Source organism: Rhododendron vialii, chromosome 1a (genome assembly GCF_030253575.1).
Source record: "Rhododendron vialii isolate Sample 1 chromosome 1a, ASM3025357v1".
NCBI lineage: Eukaryota > Viridiplantae > Streptophyta > Magnoliopsida > Ericales > Ericaceae > Rhododendron > Rhododendron vialii.
The window spans coordinates 10,482,218-10,502,624 of NC_080557.1; the positions used below are offsets into that span (position 1 = coordinate 10,482,218).

The 20,407-nt window shown below is 37.8% G+C and overlaps 2 protein-coding genes across 3 annotated transcripts; both read right to left on the reverse strand.

Moving 5' to 3' along the window:
• Window positions 1–1,811: 1,811 nt before the first annotated feature.
• LOC131327890 (receptor-like protein 9DC3) lies at window positions 1,812–4,394 on the reverse strand. The gene is made up of 5 exons (XM_058361017.1): window positions 4,149–4,394; window positions 3,575–3,699; window positions 3,338–3,476; window positions 2,970–3,142; window positions 1,812–1,956 (listed from the first exon to the last, which is right to left on the reverse strand). Exons 1-5 carry the CDS (start codon window positions 4,392–4,394, stop codon window positions 1,812–1,814), a joined length of 828 nt encoding a protein of 275 aa, XP_058217000.1.
• On the reverse strand, window positions 2,191–12,403 carry LOC131301015 (receptor-like protein 49). 2 transcript variants are annotated; one of them, XM_058327115.1, is made up of 2 exons: window positions 8,975–12,403; window positions 2,191–2,406 (listed from the first exon to the last, which is right to left on the reverse strand). In XM_058327115.1, the coding sequence occupies exon 1, from the start codon at window positions 12,264–12,266 to the stop codon at window positions 8,997–8,999; it is 3,270 nt and encodes a 1,089-aa protein (XP_058183098.1). In that variant the 5' UTR covers window positions 12,267–12,403; the 3' UTR covers window positions 2,191–2,406; window positions 8,975–8,996. The 2 variants fall into 2 exon arrangements, with proteins under 2 accessions (XP_058183098.1, XP_058183091.1); XM_058327108.1 differs by lacking the exon at window positions 2,191–2,406 and adding an exon at window positions 8,121–8,491.
• Window positions 12,404–20,407: the final 8,004 nt, after the last annotated feature.

Genomic DNA, 20,407 nt, shown 5'->3' on the forward strand with positions numbered 1-20,407 from the left:
CAGTCATAATAAAGAAAGGTCAAGTGAAGTCAGTTTGGATAGGTGGGAGATTTCAGAAGGGATTGGAAACAATAGACCTACTCCAAATGAAGCGGATAGGTTTAGATGTGTCAAACTCGTCAAGTTGCCAAATGAAGGGGGAATGTAGGCGGGAATAAAACTATTCCAAGCGAGAGTGAGCCGTTGGAGGTGAGAGAGCTGGAAAAGGCTGCTATATGGATGGATTGTGCCAAGAGCTGGCTACAACTAAGGTCAAGCCCAATCACGTGACCTGTCAACGCATCGTAGGTGACCCTATCCCGAGAACAACAATCAGTAGCGTTACCCTTCTGATAAGTAGAATAGACCTAAGGAGCTCAGCACTACGAGAACTACAAACCTGGGGAGTATAAGCTAACCTCACCAGGGCCTCTCTAGGAACCTACCTGGAACAAAGCCAGGATTTGCCAGCTCTGCCCTTCAGACGAAGTAGGCAAAAGGTCCAAGGATCAGCTCCGGCCCCTAGCTATAACAAGGAGGATAATATCCATAATATTATCCATGGAATATACTTATTCCAATAAAGATACCACGCAAAGAAACCTAAATCCTAAGGGGTAAAGGAATGCTGACTGTAAGATGAGCATAAAATGCCAATAATATACATGATCAAAGATGGGTAAAGATTCCTAGCTAACGCAGGACGCCAATGGATTCCTAGCTAAGGCAGGACTTCACATTCCTCAAAGAGGTAAATCCGGAATCTACGAGATATAGTCCTGCAAGGACTCAACCTCCTATCAAAATGTCTATAAATATGACACTAGAACTCCAACAAAAAGGTACGCAACATATGAATTGAGAATCTCAGTTCTCTCACCACATAGCAAGTACTCTACTGACTTAGGTATCGGAGGGTGGTTGGCACGCCACCACACCGGTGACTCGAGCTCTTGCCTTGTTTTGCAGGTTCAAGTCGGAGCTGAAGACAAAGCTAATTGATCAGCTGGAGCCGTCTGTGGGAAACGAATCCATCATTCACATGTATAAGCATTTCGGACGTTATGAATTTTTCCCCAGTACTGCTTGGATTTGTTAGAAATTGGATTCACCCAGGCCGCTATGAACGACCGAAATCAACCTGAGTCGAGTAATGAATTATTCAATTAGGTTTTTGTGAGTTGACCTGAGTCTTTTGCACAAATGGACCAAATTCTAGAAACTCTAATTTATTTTTATTTTTTAGAAACTCAACTATTCGAGCCTTTTTAGTAAATTCTTTTTGTTTTTTTTTTTGCAACTTTGACATTAACTCATCAAAAATCAAACTATTGTAGACTTGGATGCAAAATTGCAAATCATGATGCAACTTAACCATCCTTACATTGTAGCATAAAACCACTAATAGTCCATATACAAAATCATAAACCACCACTAATTTAAGTATCGGAGTACGTTCTCATGTCGCATGTCAGTATCGATATTAAAAGGGGGTATGAGTTTCCGTAATTTATTAATCGATATTAAAAGGGGTATGAGTTTCCGTAATTCTGAGACTTTAATGAGGCTCTTCTTGCTTGGCAAGGTTGGAGATTACTTATGAACCCTCAAGCATAAAGGGCAAGGCTCTTGAAGGGCACTAATGCTTCATGAGCTTGGACGAGCACTCTTCACGGCATAGATCTCCTCTCCAAAGGCCTTAGGTAGCCCGTGCAAAATGGTCAAGACGTTTGGTTTTCGATCGCAAGATAAAATGGATGCAATTCATTCCTAAATTTTTCTCTCCCTGTTAAATAAACAGAGAGTCATAGAGAGCTCGGTCCATGTTCAGCTTAAGTCACTCGACCCTGCAGCCAAAGAGTAGCCAAAGAGACGACGAGTGAAATTTCAGTTTTTGAATCATGCATATATATCTCAAGCATCTGTGTCATGGAAACCGTACACAAGTGGCTCTCTATGATTGCCCATGGAGTTATGCTAGCAATCAATGGTGAACGGATTCAACGGAATAGGATGAAACAAATGGACATAACAAAACTAGGGTTGGCAATGTCGAGACACGGCTGGGTATCACAATCTCTGTCCTCAATCCCGGAATCTATCTCCCATCCCTGTACTCAACCTGATTGTTGATGGTGAATTATTAGTACCCTCCATCTCCGCCCCAAAACTTGTTTATCAAAAGTAAAATCCACAAAACTGTGGAAAGAGCATACGAAAGGAATACATTCTGCTAAATTGTTGATGACCAAACAACCACTAGCTAGTCACCTAAGCCAACACCCACTCTAGTTTATAGTTTATACTACGAGAAGTTTTAAAACAAAAATATGAAATGTGGCTCAGACTCGTCATTTTCTTGCTCATCTTCTCATCCATTACTCCAACATTATCTCAAGTAGCCATAAGAGTTTTCTCCATCTTTCACTGCCACGGGAATATTAGAGAGAGAAAGAAAAACATGTTCGTTGCAATCGCAAAAGCCCCATAATTCAATAGACTTACAGTACCATTTGGTTTACTAATACCACCTATCCAACGTATTGCATTCTCACATTCCGTGCGATTGGTCGTACGTACAATGGATGTAATTCCTCCACTAATTATTGCAATCAAATGTCGGAAATGCAAGTTTATGAGCTTCGTGATCCAATCATATATCTAATTAGAGAAATCAAACAGGTCCGATATATTATTGGCATAGCATCTAAAACTAATCAAGGGAAAAAAAAAAAAGTGTAGAACAATGTCCTAAGTGAACAACTATTAAGTCTTCCGGTTATCTACTGAGAGAAACAAGAATTTGGACAATACAGTTATTAACTAATTCAACAATAATGAAATGTAAAAGCATTAGCAAATCTCCTGAATCTTGTCACCTTCTTAGGCATTTCTATTTCAGCAAATCTCACGAAGAATTTAGGTCTACCAATTAAAAACATGAGAGATCCCAGAAAAAGTCTGGCCCTAGTGTCATTCCATACGCTTACCCTATCACCACAATTTTCCAAGTAAATCCATCAAAATCTGAATCATCTTCCCCTTGTAACACTGGTGGCTGTACTTTCGTTCGATTATCTTCACATTTCTTCGACAATGGCAACCCACATAATCCTACGTTCCCAGTATATGAACTATTGTCAAATGTATCAAATTGCAAACCCTGGGGTATGGGTCCATGGAGACGGTTCCACGAAAGGTTCAGAACCACAAAAAATTGTCAAACTTGCATGTTAATTAGATTGGAATTCTCCCGGTAAGGTGGTTAGAGGAGATGTCTAATAATTCAATCCCTTGTCAAGTCTCCCAAAGATTCTAGAATATGGCCTATAAGGCTATTACAAGAAAAATTAAGCACCACAAGGGGATCGAGCTTCTCAACGGCATTCGGAATTTGTGCATTTGAATCTGTCAACAAAAATTGTTGGACGAAAGGTCGATTGTTTTTAAGATAGTCAAAATTCTCGAGAATACAATCTCTCTCCCCTTTGTTGTCACTATCACAGAATCGGGATAGTAACTACTCTTACCACTCATGTAATATTGTTCGTAAGGCCTGGTATTGTTTTTCATTGCTAGGAAATATTCAAAATACCTCCCTGGCAAATGGCCTATGAACCCATTGCCAGAAAGGTCAAGAATTAGAACCCTAGGAAAAGAAAATTCACTCATCATAGTGTTTATGGGACCATGAAATCGGTTGGATCGCATGACAAGAACCTGCAACTCTTGAAGAGTTCCCAACCAATATGGAAATGTGTCATTAATCTTGTTGTTTTCGACGTTTAGAATCTCCAAGCTTGTACATGCAGGTTGTCAAAGTTCGAGGCAATAGTCCTTCAAATTGATTTCCACTCAAATCAAGACTTTGTAATTTTTGTTTGGCTTTGCAAATGCCAAGGGAAGGGTTCCCGTAAATCCATTAGAGCGCAGATTCAACACCGAGAGAACACTACTAAAATTTCCCAAACATTGTAGAGCCGTACCGCTCAATTTGTTGTCAGACAATTCAAGAATCACAAGGGAACTCACATTGCAAATCAATGAAGGAATCTCTCCACTAAGATTATTGTTTGAGATAAAAAAAAGAAAGTATTGTATCAGCGGGGGTGGAATGGGAAGTGGTCCTTGAAGCAAATTGGAACGAAGATTCAAATATGACAGTAAACCCTTCCTGATGAACCCAACCCACTTTGGAATCTGTCCACGAATTGAATTCTGCTGTCAAAAAGATCTAGCTTTTCAAGATTCTCTAAGGCTCTTAAGAAATTGGGAAACACCTTGATGTTGCAAGATAAGAGATAGATATTCCTTAGGTTGGGAAGAGTATTGTTGACATTGCTTCTAGCGACCACTGATAGATTAGTGTTGGAAAGATCAAGGTACTCAACATTTTCGAGTGTTTGAAGATCCATAATACCACTTAGATCATTTGATGCAAGATATATAGAGCCCAGTTAGATTTACCAGAGTTGAAATTGACTGCGGAATGGGGCCACGAAGTTTATTGTCACTCAAGTCAATGGTGTCCAATTGTAAATGATCGTGGAATTCAGGAATTTGACCAGTTAAATTATTGAAACTCAAATCTATATTTATCAATGACGGAAGAGTAAACAACCATGGAGGTATTACCCCACTAAGAGAGTTGTCATACAAGTGGAGCACTCGTAGTTTTTAAAGACCACTTAAATTGAATGGGATGGGATGGGACCCGTGAGCTGATTAGTAGACTTGAGATAACCAATTGAATCAGGCAAGTTCCCAAGCAATCCGGTCGATGATAGATCTAGAGTTGTTAAAGAAGACAAATTCGTCAAGGAATCGGGTAAACTTGAATATATATCATCCCCGAAGGATGTCACCAGGTCATGTTTGTAAGGAAAATTTTAAAATGGTCATGTTTGTAAGGAAAATTTTAAAATGGAGCAGTTCAAATCTCAGTGGAGAAGAAGAAAAATCAAGTGAAATCAATATAGAGAGGTAGGAGATTTCAGATGGAAATGAACCTGAAAAAACAGAATCTGATAAGTTTAGATGTGTCAAACTTGCCAAGCTGCCAAATGCATATGAAATGCGAGAGTACCGAAAGTGATTGTGAGCCAGATTAAGCCGTTGTAGATGAAAGAGTTGGAAAAGGCTCCTATTGGGATGGATTTCGCCATAGAGCCGGCTACAACTGAGATCAAGCCCAATCACGTGACCCCATCCGAATTGCAACAATCAGTTGCATTCTCATCCCAAGAGAGGGTCTTATTTTTTTACAAGATTTGGGTCAATCTTTACATCACATGATCTCTTCATCTTGAAGAGAAGAATTGAAAAAGTTTGAAAGTCCATATAGGATGGCAGCCTTTCTCGATTATCACTTTTCGGATTATAACTTTCATCAACACAAACAATAAGATGTAAAAAATTTATATAAAGCACCCAAAAAGACTGTGACAAAATGTCAGGAAAAATTAGGCCGTATACTTCCTCTATTTTGATGATTTCTATGCACTGGGAAATGCTTCAATATGATCATTGTATGGAATGTATGTTATCCTAGTGCAAATTCTGTATATTTGATGGAAGTGGATAAAAATAGAGGAAATAAATAGTCGCTTCAAGGCATGTCAATGATATTCGCTCCAACCTATTCAACTGAATTTGGTTTGCATGCATCAAGATAACAGCAAATTCGCCTCCAGAATACATTGAAGCCTAGTCCTGATTGATTATTTGTCCAACTGTATTGTGCACCAATGATGAAGAACCAGAACACCTTCGGATTTTTCAAGCTGCCAAGAACTAGAATAAGGGAAAAAGTTTTAGCGAGAGAGACCGATTAATTGTGTTATGTCTATTCCAATTGTCGTCTTTATTTACTTGGCCCCAACAGTCACACCTATGGATGTCGATCATTCATTAAGTTGTCAACTAGTTCTTCTGCTTTGCGTATGTATTTTTTTGTTTTGAAAAAAAGAAAAAGAAATATTCGATCTGTATTGCTATGTATACCTATGCTTTATTCGAATATTCAGCAAGTACAGATTTGAATGGAAGGTCACAGTTTTCTATCATTGGAAAAGCAATGAGATATAAAATGAGTAAAAGCGAAAGAACGAGGAAGTGTTTGTTTCTAAACAGGGGTCCAATACCTCACTAGCCACTACCTGTTTGATAAAAAGCCACAGTGGAAACCATTCATTGAACCCTTTAGAATCATCCATTGAACCCTTTAGATCTTAGGGAATTTTTCAAAAAATGATGTCTTAACAGTTTCGTAATAGCCAAGTTCATTGGGTGGAGCAAAACGCATGTTTCATTTAGTTCGCTTGGGAAGAGCAAAACGCATGTCCATTGGGGGCCTCACATTTAAGGAAAATGTAGTTTGCTATAACCCACAAATTATAGTAACAATAACAATACAGTTTGGAACACCTCATCATAAGCACAACTATAAATCACTCTGCACTTAAGAATTTTCATATCAGCCTCTCAATCAAACCTATGGCGGGGTATAAAAAAGAAGAAAAAAGCAACGTCGACTTGACCATTAAGATTACATAATTTTTTGTGTCATCCTGCATTTAAGAAAAGAGGTGTTTTGAAACTTCATTCTGTTATTGAATGTAGAGACTTAAAACGCAAAATTGAGCTAGAGTGCCATACTGCATTAATAAGCACAAATAAATCAACCCGCGCTTAAGGATTTTCATATGGATCTTTTATCAAACACGTGGTGGGGTATAAAAATTGCACAAACACAATTCAAATGGTACTCGAAAATGTAGCTTTCTATTTCGTTGTAAAAAACAGAGCAAATTAAAATAGAAGAAGAAGAAAGCAACAGTTATGCAAACGCCTATGCTGGTGAATACTCTCAAATTCCTTTGATTTTTACGTAAACTCTCTCTTGGTGCACAATCTGAAAGTACTACAATTTGTGAAGATGATAATCCCCTCCAACGATTTAGCCTCACATTGCATGGAGTCAATTGAACGCAACAAGATGGAATCAACTCGAAGAGAAAGAGACTTACCGTCACACTAGCAAGGATGTCGGAGTGAGTCGTCGCCGGAATGAGGTCGTTGAACCAGAACAAGCAGGGGGGAGAGAGGTGAGAGGGAGGGAGAGAGAGTCAGACGAGAGAACGTCGGTTTTTGTAGAATTCCTTGACAGGGAGAGGGAGAAAGATGGGTACTTGGTTAATTGATAGACTGGTTTATTCAGTTTCAAACCAACTGTTAAAAATTATGGTGCATACCGTACATAATCTAGTAATTGGTGTGTACCATAGGTCTCCCAGTATGGTTTTCCTTTTGGTCAAAGCTTAAAGGTGCTTTCATTGATACGAAATCATACATTAATAACGGGTGGCCGCCCCAAGGAGAGAGGAAAGCAACCACAAATGATGCCTAAACTCATAAACAAGGGAAGTGCTACAATACACACCCCTTATTTGGGTGTGTATCATATGCACCCTCGTTGAAATACACTAAAATGTTATGATTCCCAAAATGTTATGAATGTATTATTCAAAAGTTACGAATCATATGATGAAAAGTTACGAATTTTTAGTATAAAAGTTACGATACGAAATAAAATGTTATGAATGATCGGTCCTACAAATAATTTTTTTATGAGGTGGCACAATATGAACCACACAATAGGTGCATATGGTACACACCTTAAAGGGGTGTGTATTGAAGACTTTCCCCATTAACAAACATTCAAGACCTCACACAAGACTCAGCTCCGACCTTGAAAAGCCATCAAAGCGATGTAGAAAACCCCCCACAAAAAAGAGAAGTCCCAAAAAAGCGAAGAAAACCAACAAAAACAGCAAACAAAAACTAAAGCAAAACCTGTAAGAAAAAAATAGATCAACACGCCTAAGTCCAACCGCCCAAAAACGCCGATCAAGACTATCACTGCCACTGCCACCACTGCCACAAGGGCGGCCAAGATACAACAAAGACCACGGAACAGAACCTTGATCACCACAGCATGCACACCCCACTGTACAACACCATCTCTACCTCCATCCGATCCCCATATGTTGATGAGGTCTCATTTTCTCGATTTATAGAAAGACAAGTTGATATTGAGAGGAAAATTGAGAGTTGTCTATCTACTTCAATATGACTACACTTTCTAAAGTCTCAACACGCTTTAAGGTAGACATTTTCATTCATTTCAAATGCACTTTCACATATTTCACAATATCCACACACTCAACAAATACAACCTAGAGAAAATGTTTGAAACCAAATCATTACTAGATGAAAACGAAGCAAAAAAAAAAAACCACAAACAACATCAGACCAGAAGGGTACACCACAATCGAAGCAAAATCACGAATAACCACTAGCTAGCTACACAAACACCCACTCTACTACAAGAAGTTCTCCAACAATAACATGAAATGCAACCCAAACTCATCATTTTCTTGCCCATATATCTTCCCATCCTATATTCCAATGATATGTCATGTAGCAACAAAGCTTCCTTCCTAGCTTGTACCTGCAACGGGAATTTACGAGGGTGAAAAAAATACATAAGTACGAATGCCGGTTAAACTTGATGACATGTGACGAGCCCATTTGATTCGGCCAGCTTATGATGATGAGGGTAATTACTAATACCACTTGTCCTAGTTTTGTAAACACAACTTTTGTGGGATTGGGTTTGATTCCTCTACGAATTGCAGCAATCCATGCCACGATCGAAGTGTAAGGAATTTTTAACCAAAGCAATCAAATATGATCTAACGTCTTATTGACATAATACCAACCAGGTGAAAAATAAGTTGACAAGTACAGTTTATTCGTTGTAAACTGCTGCAAGTCTTGTTTTTCACGAGCAAGCAATAATATTAAGTGGACTTGAATCAATATGAAGGCAAAATGGATGAACCAAATTCAATCCACATATTGGAATGGGATAGCAACAGATTTCCTAATTGAGAAGTCATGAAATGAAAGAGCGTTAACATGCAGCTCATACCTGACAATGCGATCAATGTTTGCTAGTTTCTTCTAACCACTATGTCTGCAACCGTTCTCCTCAATCTTATCACCTTCTTAGGCAACTTTCTTTCAGCAAGTTTGACAAAGAATCTAGGTCTACCAATTAAGAACATGAGAGATCCTAGAAAGAGTCCCAGTGTCATTCCACACCCATACCCTATCACCACAATTTTCCAAGTAAATCCATCCAAACCTGAATCATCTTCCTCATGTTGGAACACCGGTGGCTGTACTTGTGTTTGATTATCTCCACATCCCTTCGACAATGGAAACCCACATAATCCTAAGTTCCCAGCATATGAACCATTCTCAAATGTATTAAATTGTCGACCATAGGGTATGGGTCCATGGAGATGGTTGAACGAAAGGTTCAAGACTGCAAGAAATGTCAAACTTGTTAATTGGCTTGGAATTCTGCCGGTGAGGTGGTTAGAAGAGATGTCTAACGATTCAAGGCTCGTCAAGTCTCCCAAAGCTTCAGGAATATAGCCTGTAAGACTGTTATGAGAAAAATTAAGCACTTTGAGGGAATAGAGCTTTCCAACTACATTTGGAATTTCTCCACTAAAATTGTTGGATGAAAAGTCGATTGTTGTGAAGATAGTCAAAATTCTCACCAATTCGATCTCAAGCCCCTTTATTGTCACTTCGATAGAATCATGATAATAACTACTCTCCCCACTCATGTATTGTTTGTCCGGCATAGTTTTGTTCTTCATAGCTTGGAAATTTTCGAAGTACCTCGTTGGCAAATGGCCAGTGAACTCATTATAGGAGAGGTCAACAATTCGAAGCTTAGGAAAGGAAAATTCACTCATTATAGTGTTTATTGGACCATGAAATTGGTTGGATCGTACGACAAGAACCTGTAACTCAGGAAGAATCCCCAACCAATTTGGAAATGTATCATTAACCTTGTTGTTTCCGACGTTTAGAACTTCCAAGCTTCTACAATTTACCAAAGATCTTGGAAGTGGTCCTTCAAAATGATTTTCACTCAAATCAAGACTTCGTAACTGGCTGGGCTTTTCAAATGTCAAGGGAAGGGTTCCCTTAAATCCATTGGAGCGCAGACTTAACACCTCGAGAAAACTACTAGAATTACCCAAACATTGTGGAACCTCACCGCTCAATTTATTGTGAGACAAATCAAGCATTTGAAGGGAACTCGCATTGCAAACCGATGAAGAAATCTCTCCATAAAGACTATTGTTTGACATCAAAAAGTACAGTATAGAGGGGGGTGGAATGAGAAGTGGTCCTTGAAGCAAATTGGAACGAAGATCAAGAGTATTTAGGTGTTCCCAAGGAAGTTTGTTTATGCCTGTTAGAAAGTTGTGTGAAAGATTCAAATACAGCAATGAAGCCTTTCCGATGAACCCAACCCAATTTGGAATTTGTCCATGAATTCTGTTTTGAGAAAGATCTAGCTCTACAAGATTCTCTGAGGCTCTTAAGAAATAAGGGAACACCTCGATGTTGCAAGATGACATACGGAAATTCCTAAGGTTAGGAAGGGTATTGTTGCCATTGCTTCTGGCGACCGCACTCAGATCATTTGATGCAAGATAAAGCTCGGCCAGATTTACAAGAGTGGAAATTGACTGTGGAATGGGGCCACGAAGTTTATTGTCACTCAAGTCAATGGTGTCCAATGGTAAACGATGCTGGAACTCAGGAATTTGACCAGTTAAATGATTGGAACTCAAGTCTAATTGTTCCAATGACATAAGAGTAAACAAGGATGGAGGTATTACCCCACTGAGAGAGTTCTTATTTAAGTAGAGTTCCCTTAGGTTTTGAAGACCACTTAAATTGAAGGGAATGGGACCCGTGAAATTGTTATCCCCTATATGTAACTTCTCCAGCATTGGGAACTCAACAAAAGCGAGAATTCTGCCTCCAAGGTCGTTGGAGTCAAGTATTAAATGAGTGAGTTGCTTGAGATTTGAGATAGTAGATGGGACTTCACCAGTAAAATCATTTCCCGTTAAGTCTAGTTCACGGATCTGCGTAAGGTTCCCAAGAGATTTAGGAATGGAACCCCATAATTTGCACCGGGAGAGAATCAAGTAATTCAAAGACTTGAGAAAACCAATTGAATCAGGTAGTTTTCCAGATAAACTTGTCCTGGAGAGATACAAGGATTTCAAAGAATTGAGATAGCCAATTGAATCTGGTAGTTCTCCAGATAAACTCGTCGACGAGAGATCCAAGGATTTCAAAGACTTGAGATAGCCAATTGAATCAGGTAGTTCTCCAGATAAACTCGTCCACGAGAGATCCAAGGATTTCAAAGACTTGAGATGGCCAATTGAATCAGGTAATTCTCCAAACAATTTGGTTTCAGAAAGATCCAACACCCATAGAGAACCACCACTACCCCAAGTTGATTTTGGTAAGTTGATATCAAGATTCAAGTTGTCACATAAAACAAGTTTCTGCAAGTTTGGAAAGTGGAAAACACCATCTGGTAAATTCCCTGACAATTCGGTCGATGACAGGTCTAGAGCTGTTAAAGAAGTCAAATTCAACAAGGAATCGGGTGAACCAAAAGATATATTTACCCCATGAAGGACAAGTTCTTGTAATCGGGTCACGTTTTTCAAGAGAATTTTGAAATGGAGCGGATCAAGTCTTAGTCGCGCGCGCGGCTCAAGTCTTAGTAGCGACTTAAATCTTAGTCGCCCTATAACTCTTAGTTGTGGATTAAGTCTTAGTCGAATAGAAGACAGATCAAGTGAAATCAATTTGGACAGGAGGGAGAGTTCAGATGAGATTGAACCTAAAAAACCAGACTTGGATAGGTTGAGGTGCGTCAAACTTGCAAAGCTGCCAAATGCATATGAAGTGCGCGAGTAGTTGAAGTCATTGTGAGCCAGATTGAGCCGTTGGAGGTGAGAAAGCTGGAAAAGGCTGCTATTGGGTTGGATTGTACCATAGAGCTGGCTACAACTGAGATCAAGCCCAACCACGTGACCAGTCAACTCATCGCACGTGACCCCGTCCCAATTGCAACAATCAGTTGCATTCTCATCCCAAGACAGGGTCTTTGGATATGAAGGAATACCGGCCCGATCGCAACGCGAAGAAGCATTGCTGTTTATGTCAAACAAATGCTTAAATTGAAGCAGTGCAGACCTCTGGTCATGACGACACAAAGGGTGTGCAGAAGAAGCAAAAGAAGAAAGAGGTGACGATGAAGAAGCAGCAACTTGATATTCCAAGAAATAGAGAAGGAATGGAAATAGCCAAGTTAATGCCCCCATTCTTTTAAAATCAAGAGAGAAACAACGGAAGAGAGAGAAGAATGATCAGTGGATTTTGGTGATGATGGGAGTGCTCATGCTCAACCCTTTTAATACAGGATGCTAGCTGCAATTACATCTTGTAGCTTAATTGCATAAGAATCCCTTTTTGACTTAGACGACTTTGAAGCAAGATTATCGGTACCGTTCCATACTGGACGGTACATACCGTTTTTTACTGAATCTGGTACCCTACACCTCTAATTCCGTTCCAGCTCAAATACCGGTCGGTAACGGCCGGTACCAGCCAATACCGGACGGTTCTGGAGATACTAGTCAGTACCGGCCAATACCGGATAGTAACGGACTACTTTTAAATTTATTTTTTTCTTCAAGTACCGGGCAAATACCGGAATATATATATATTTTAAAAAGTGTATATTATACTATAAATTCTTTTAGGTAGGAAAATAACACTAATAGCGATCAATCCGAAACGGTACCCGATATCTCACCGGTACCGGTACGTACCGTACTAGTAAAAAAATCGATACTCTAGCAGGTACGGTATTCAAAACCTTGCTTTGAAGTTGATCACAATAACCAATTGATCACCACATTCGGAACCTGATGGAAATGAAAAAAGATTTTTATCAATCGCAGTACACAACATATCCAAAGGAAAGATAATGGAGGACACATCGGGGGCGGGGGCAAAAAGGATGAGTGTAATGACCGCTCCAGCTGACCTGCTAACTGTTCGTTTAATCACGCTGTTCAAAAAATTAACTTCAAGTTATACAATAGCTGCTCGGCCTTACATTATATTCCACATCAACTTCCAAGGAATAACCGATATGGGACTATTAGATATTTTAGATATTTTGACACTTTTCAGAGTTGTCCAAAACCTCCATTGGTGTCTTTGTTATATCAACTCCGTTTGATTGTAATATATGGGTAGGTTTGGAGGGGGGTAATTAACCATTATACTCCGTTTGTTACCCACGTACTTTGCCTTGCTCCTTCTCTATTTCTTCCTTCTCTCTCTCACAACACTTCTAGCTAGCTAAGGACAAAGAATTCAATGCACAAAATTCTTTGAAAATTCTGTGAATAAAAGCAACTGACAAAGAATTCAATGCACAAAATTCTCTTGATTTGAAGCAGCATTCGTTGCCAAAAGATCATTGACATTCACATCCGTGTACCAATAAGTTATTGGAAAAGTCTTCAATACACACCCCTCTAAGGTATAACTCTTTAGCAATAGATTCGTAACATTTTGAAAATTATAATATTTTAATGTGTTTCAATGAGGATGCATATGATACATATCCAAATAAGGGATGTGTATTGTAGCACTTCCCTAAGTTATTTGAAGACTATGAAACATGTGTCCTAGAGGGCAAGACATTATTGCAGTACTCGTTGTAACCATCCCACTTATTTTTTCTTCCCGCAAAATTTCAGAAGAAAGAAAAACATTAAAACAGCATTAGAGAATCACTTTCAACTCTGTCTCTCCATTTTTTATTTGGTCAGAACCATATCTATATGGATATATTAATTGTCTACGTTCTACCATAATGACATATATGTTATATTATAGGCTCAAAATGACCTTTGGAATACAATTTAATGTTAAACGTATATGTTAGATATTTGAAATATATATTGAAAAGTGTGTGGCTAACACCTTGCTAATCCTTGTTAATGTATATATATACAATATTGGCAATTGGTCGAAGCTTGTATTGACCTGGGTTCAAAATGCAGCAGGAGCAAGAAACTAGGATTTTTTTCCCATATGAAAATGTCTATTGGGACGAAAAAATTTGTCACCGATTCCTTATATTGGCAACATAATTTTTTTTCACTAATGGATCACCTTTGGTATTGAATTTTGTCGTCGATTCATCGCTAGAAGTAATAATTGGCAACATAAAAATTCGTTGTCAAAAAGCATTAATAGGCGAGAGAAAAAATTTCATCACAAATTATTCATTTTTTGCGACGAAATATTTCGTCATCAAAAGGCACTATTGATGACAAAACATGTTTCTTAATAATATTAATAAAATAATAATATTTTATATTCTTTATAACAAAGTGCTCTGGCATTACCCCTCATTGACTCAGACTTCCAAGTCAAGACAATATGTGGAAAATTCTTGGCCACGGAAAAAGATATTTTCATCACTTCCATCAGGGACCAGCTCCCCTCCACACTTCATTCCTCCATATTCCTCCAAACTCTAAATTTTTTACCATATCTTGAGCCCAGAACTCTGATCTGAATTATTCATCTAGTAGAACACACAAAAATATATGAGTTTACAAAATATGAGTGTGATTTGATGCTTATAGACGCACAAACACATGGAAATTAAGCTGTCATGCAAAATGAAAGGTAAATATATTCTAAAATTTAACCTTACATTTTACAAGATTAACGGTTCAGATCATAATTTTGGTCTTGAAGCAATTACCTGTGGTATGCCACGTGTTTTGATTGGTAATACTGCATACCCATATATAACTATTATATTGATAAACTAGGAAACAAAATGACGTCTAGTTTGTTATTATTAGTATGGAACATTACTCCAAAAGCACTCAATATATAATCCCTCCATGTTTAGGGTCTTTCCCAACAGTACATCCAAAGTATGGTGGTTGTCCATGTCATGTTTGGTTCTTTTCCGAAGGGGTATGTCTAATTGATTGTCATCCATGTCTATTACTGGCAAATTTATGACTAATAAATAATGTACTTTAGGCAAAAAAGATTTCAAATTTTATCTAGTCACTACAAGAAAATTGACATTTTATAGCGTTTGAAAAACGCTGTTAAATGATATAGACAGCGTTTTTGCGAACGCTGTATTAGCCGATGTTGTTAAAAGTCTTGGACCTTAGACAGCGTTTTTAAAACGCTATAATATGGTAGACTTTAGATAGCGTTATTAAAACGCTATAGTATGGCAGACTTTCTACAGCGTTTTTAAAACGCTATAGTATGGTAGACTTTCTACAGCATTTTAAAAACGCTATAGATTGTAAAATTTCTATAGCATTTTTAAAACGCTATAGATTGTAAAATTTTTATAACAATTTAAAAACGCTATAAATTGAAAATTTCCCACAGCATTTGAGATTGAAAAGTTTCCATAACATTCAAGGAATGTTGTAAATTCAAGGTTTTCTATTATTCACCATAAATTTTTACCCCGTTGTCCATTGTTAATTTTTTACAGCATTTCAAATTCCAACTGGTTTCTAGCAGGTTTCATAACTTTATACAACCTGCTCGAAAAAAGAAGATGGCGGCTCCAATGACATCCTTGGCAATATATTTCACAATATTCCATACAAAACCAACAAAATGTCTCCAAACATCAAAGCGATTACCATTACAAAAGAAATTCAATATACTAAATGTCCTTCCAACATTTCTATCTAGTACAAGCCTTGTTACCAAATATCAACAAAAAGGCCTTCCAAAATATCTATGTATCCCACAAGTGGAGTACAAGCCTTGTCACTAAATATCAACAAAAAGACTTTCCAAAACATCTATATATTCCAAAAGTGGAGTTCAAACCTTACGCCAAAATATTAACAAAAAGGCTTCAACCAAAACAGTCCTTCCAAAATCTCTCCATCCCATAAGTATCAACAAAAAGGCTTCAATCAACCAAGCGATAATGACAGTCATCACACTAGCAAGATCATACCTATATCTTCAGCAAAAAGTCACAACACTTCTTTATCAACCCATAAACCTACATATGGGAGAAGCAAACATTTCAATTTGATTGAGTCATAACAATTTCTACTTAACATTTCAATTAGAAATAGCATCTTCTTTTAGATTATTCCAAGGTGAGCTTGGTGTATCATGTTCAACTTTTTCCGTATCATCCTAAAAATTGCATAATAAAAAATCATCGTAAATGACCAATGAGACTGTGAACATATATAACAAGTAGAACACACAAATAACGAATGAGTGAATTTAATGCTCAAGCAGCCTCTAAAGCATGGATACTCTATTTTGGCCTCCGTACCACGTATCGGTATCCGTATCGGTATCCGTACTCTCGGATACTCTCCGTACATATCGTGTCCGTGTCCCGTATCCGTATCTATGCTTCTTATCTTGGACTAATAAAAGAGGTGGTGGTGGGTATAACAAAGTCAAGCATGGCTCATGCATGCTAATTAATACTACAGTACGACTGCATGAACAGCTAAGTCAGAATGCATGTATTTCGACAGTATGCATGTATTAGTAGTGTATATATCATCATCATCATCATCATGTAGACAATGTGATAAATACTACTCCACTAAATAAGAGCAAGACTACGCCCACCGATTCCCAACGCAACTAGTTTGGATTTTTTTTTCATAGTTTCCCTTTTCATCTGATATATCGTGCAGAGAACAAATAGATGAATTACTTTCTGAAATACTTTCTTAACCAAGACTCAAGCCTATAATTCCCTTTCGGGGAGTAAGAGATACCATACAAGTCATAAATGAATTACTTTCTGAAATACTTTCTTAACCAAGGCTGAAGCCTTCAAAAATGAATTACTTTCTGAAATAAGAAAGAGCTGAACTAATATTTGAAAGAAAAACTTTTTGAGATCCATGCAACAGCGTTTAAGGTTTATGCAAACACCATTAGTTCTTAGAGGTCTGTGCAAACACCATTAGTTCTTAAAAGTTTGTGCAACACCATTAGTTCTTAGTATTTTGCACAAAAAATCTTTTCCTTTTCCTAATTTGACTCTAGCCTAGTGTAGAGTCCACAAGCCTAGTGTAGAGTCCACAAGAACTTTGTCAACTGGACAACTAAGATCAACATTCACCCATTCAGCATTTAAGACGCAAGAATCTAAGTATAACTAATTTTGTCCATGATCTTAACAGCATCAAACGTGTTTCCTAGCATGATGTGATTATACATACGAAATCCTTACAAAGTTATACATAGACATAAATCATTCATGGAAATAAGTGGGGGGAGAAGAACACCAAGCAATAATGTATGTTTTTGGATGCAGTAGTTGTAGAAACTACTTCAGTCACGTCTTTATCAAATGCACATTTAACCCAACAATATAGGATATCAAGATGGTATGATTGATCTATATTCCAAAGGTCGTGGGTAGAAGATAACAAGGATCAAATGTAAGGGCGGTGAGGTATTCAACTGGATGCATATCCTTCCACCTCCGAATCATAGTAGAGAGAGCCAGAGAAGAAAACCACCAATAAATACAGGAGTACAAGGCAGGAAAGTAAAGTTTAGAACAGAAAGGTATAATGGAAAAGAATGGAGTAACAAAATAGAAATGAGACACGAAGAACATTTTGGCCCTCTAATTGTAAAAAATTTACCTCTTACACTGATTATCAGTACGGGGAGCTGCTACTTTCAGTCGCTTGTCCTCATCCAAAGTCCACCTCCCTACCCTTTGCCAAGCCGGGTGAAGGGATTTTATCCATCTGCATTTATTAAACAGATGTACATAGGTATCATGTTACTGATGTATTGCCAATGCACCCAAAGCTGAAGCATTAAAATAGTATGAGAGGAACTACAGAAGTTGCAGACCACTATTGATAACTAAACAACAATTGATCAATGAAAACCTCTTCCAAATGTTTAATAACATGGTACAATAAGGGTAAACTTGTAAGAATGCCAAATTTATAATTCCAGGGCCCAGGCATTACCCTTGTGCCCTTAAAACAAAAAGGTGCTTATGGAATTTTTCTAATGAGAGATAGAGCCACCTGATCAGCTACCTGAGAAATAGTACAAAATCTATCACTGAGTTAACATTTTGTTCATCTACACGGACACAATCATGTTTATATTCTTAAGACAAATAGCTAATAAAATTAAAACATCCTACAACTTTCCTAACAACAGAATAGAGCTTAAATCCAAGCATTGCACTAAAAATCTCTTGCACTAATCACTTTAAAGTCAATTTATGTTCTTTTCACGGGACTCGTTAGCAGTCACAAGGCATCAATTTCCTCTTTTTGGAGAAACTCTTTTTGGAGAAACTCGACCATGAGTTTTGCAGAACTTGACAATACAGAATTAATCATCAAGAAGTAAGAATCAGGGTACTGGCAGAAAAATTTCATCAAGAATGCATGAAAGCTGGTAGAATTACACATGTAAGTACATTGAACTGAAAAATCATTCCGTTTACCAGATAAAACCTGATAAATATTCAGTCATTGTGAGATTGGATTAAGGCATTGGTCAAGAAGTTTGCAGGTAAGGTTACAAAGAGTTCTAGATCTTCCCACAATATACCAGACCTTGAATCTCTATTACCAATGTTTCCCTAACTTTTGTGCTAGTATGTCTACCACCTATATTGCTAGTTCAAGCCGATAACTAATGGAATTTTTCCAAAGTGATGCTAGAAGACAATAAGCACTCTATTTTATGACCAAAATGACCGACCAAACTTAGTGGTGAAGGGAAACCACCATAGTTAATCGCTTACCAAGACATTTGAAGCTAGCGCCTTAGAAGGGCCTATGTTTGCAAGTGTGTTCAGAGCTATCTCTACAGACATGTTCTGCCAGGCTCAACGTATGATCAGGACCTTCTTGGACACATGAATAAGATGGCAGGTTGAAGCACTTCGCTGAGCCAATTCTTGCAGTGGCTTTTACACATCCCTATATCTGATGTGCTACTACAAATTAGTCTGTCAACTAGCTATCTTCTCTTTCTCCTGATACGCAAAAAAACAATAAAAACCATGGGTGAAACAAACTCTTTTACTCTACAAAGAGAAACAGAGCAATAAAGGGGAGTCACCTCCTTCATTACATTACAAGTTACAACAATTATGGCCCCAACTAGACCATTCAAGCAGATTCATTTACACCTTAGCTTGAACTTTAACAAATGTAGCAAAATTCATGAAATTCAACAGGAAGTTTTCCAGACAAAGATGGTGAATGGTGAAAAGAATAACAATGTCATTATCCGTAAAAGAAATAATGTATTACTACATTTAATCAAATTTATCATTTGAGTGGTTTCTATAAAAGAAAAACACAAATTTCTATTTGATATGGTATGATAATGATCACCTAAAGAAGATGTCAGAATCGCAGGTGTGTTAACAAGCATAAAAAACCTCTACGGTTTACCCTAAGTTATGTTAACAAGCAAAAAATAATAATTCAGTTGAGTGGTTTCTATCAAAATTTTCAATAGTCGTATACCTCTCGGGAGTGGTTGAAGTGATTTCCAAAGAAGATGTCTTACTAAACATATGTAAAGAGCTAGAACTTCCAACCAAAGGTTGGACAAATACAGCCAAGGGCAAAAGCCCAATCCAACGGGACAAGCCTGAAAGCCTAAGGCCTAAAATGCCAAAATCAAACAATGAAGCTCAAGCAAACCCCAAAAGCCAAAAAGCCAAGATATTACACTTTCTCGTTTGTTTCAGGACCATTTTTACCCCAATCTGCACAAAGTATAGAACTAAGGGGAAGGTGGGGAACAAGCCAGGATTATCCCTAGCAAAGAACTAAAGAAAAGAACTAAAGAATAACTCCCTCAAGGGAGTTCTATCACAACACTTGAACCTTTCTCTAGGTCCCTTTTTTTCATCACTTCCCCTAACGTTCCTAACATCATCACACATCCCATAACCCACATGCAAGTTATAAAGAAGCACATAGGCACTTGAATCACATGAATCCATCCAATAACAAGTAGCTGATGGCTCTCAAATTTCAATTTTTTCTTGTCTTACAAGCACTTTGCAAAGTCCTTTTTTGGAAGCTTCAAAAGTCTACGAAATCATGCCTAAGATTCATGAAGAGAAAAAGTACCTAAAAGCCAATCGTTTGAAATAATAAAACAGCCCCAATATATTCATAAGCAAATATGAACGATTAAAAACAAATTATGAAGTTAGTCAAGCAATCAATAGGTGACTACAAAGCGATATAAGCAAAAGTAATGGAAAACGAACGAACCTTTGGCTGGAAAGAAGACCTCGATCATGATTTTTTTTAAAAAGGCCCTATCACGATGGATCCATAAGCAGTCATGACAAGTTCTCACAAAGTGGGAAATCTACCTCCAGTTCACAGGA

Excerpts from the sequence above, each read along its gene's own strand:
- LOC131301015 (XM_058327115.1), bottom strand. The coding sequence starts at position 12,266 with ATGGGGGCATTAACTTGGCTATTTCCATTCCTTCTCTATTTCTTGGAA.
- LOC131327890 (XM_058361017.1), bottom strand. The coding sequence starts at position 4,394 with ATGGATCTTCAAACACTCGAAAATGTTGAGTACCTTGATCTTTCCAAC. Across the intron at positions 3,477-3,574 it reads ATAGGCCATTTGCCAGGGAG|TGACAACAAAGGGGAGAGAG; the intron begins GTATTTTGAATA and ends ATTCTGTGATAG. Across the intron at positions 1,957-2,969 it reads TGGAAAATTGTGGTGATAGG|CATAACTCCATGGGCAATCA; the intron begins GTAAGCGTATGG and ends ATTGATTGCTAG.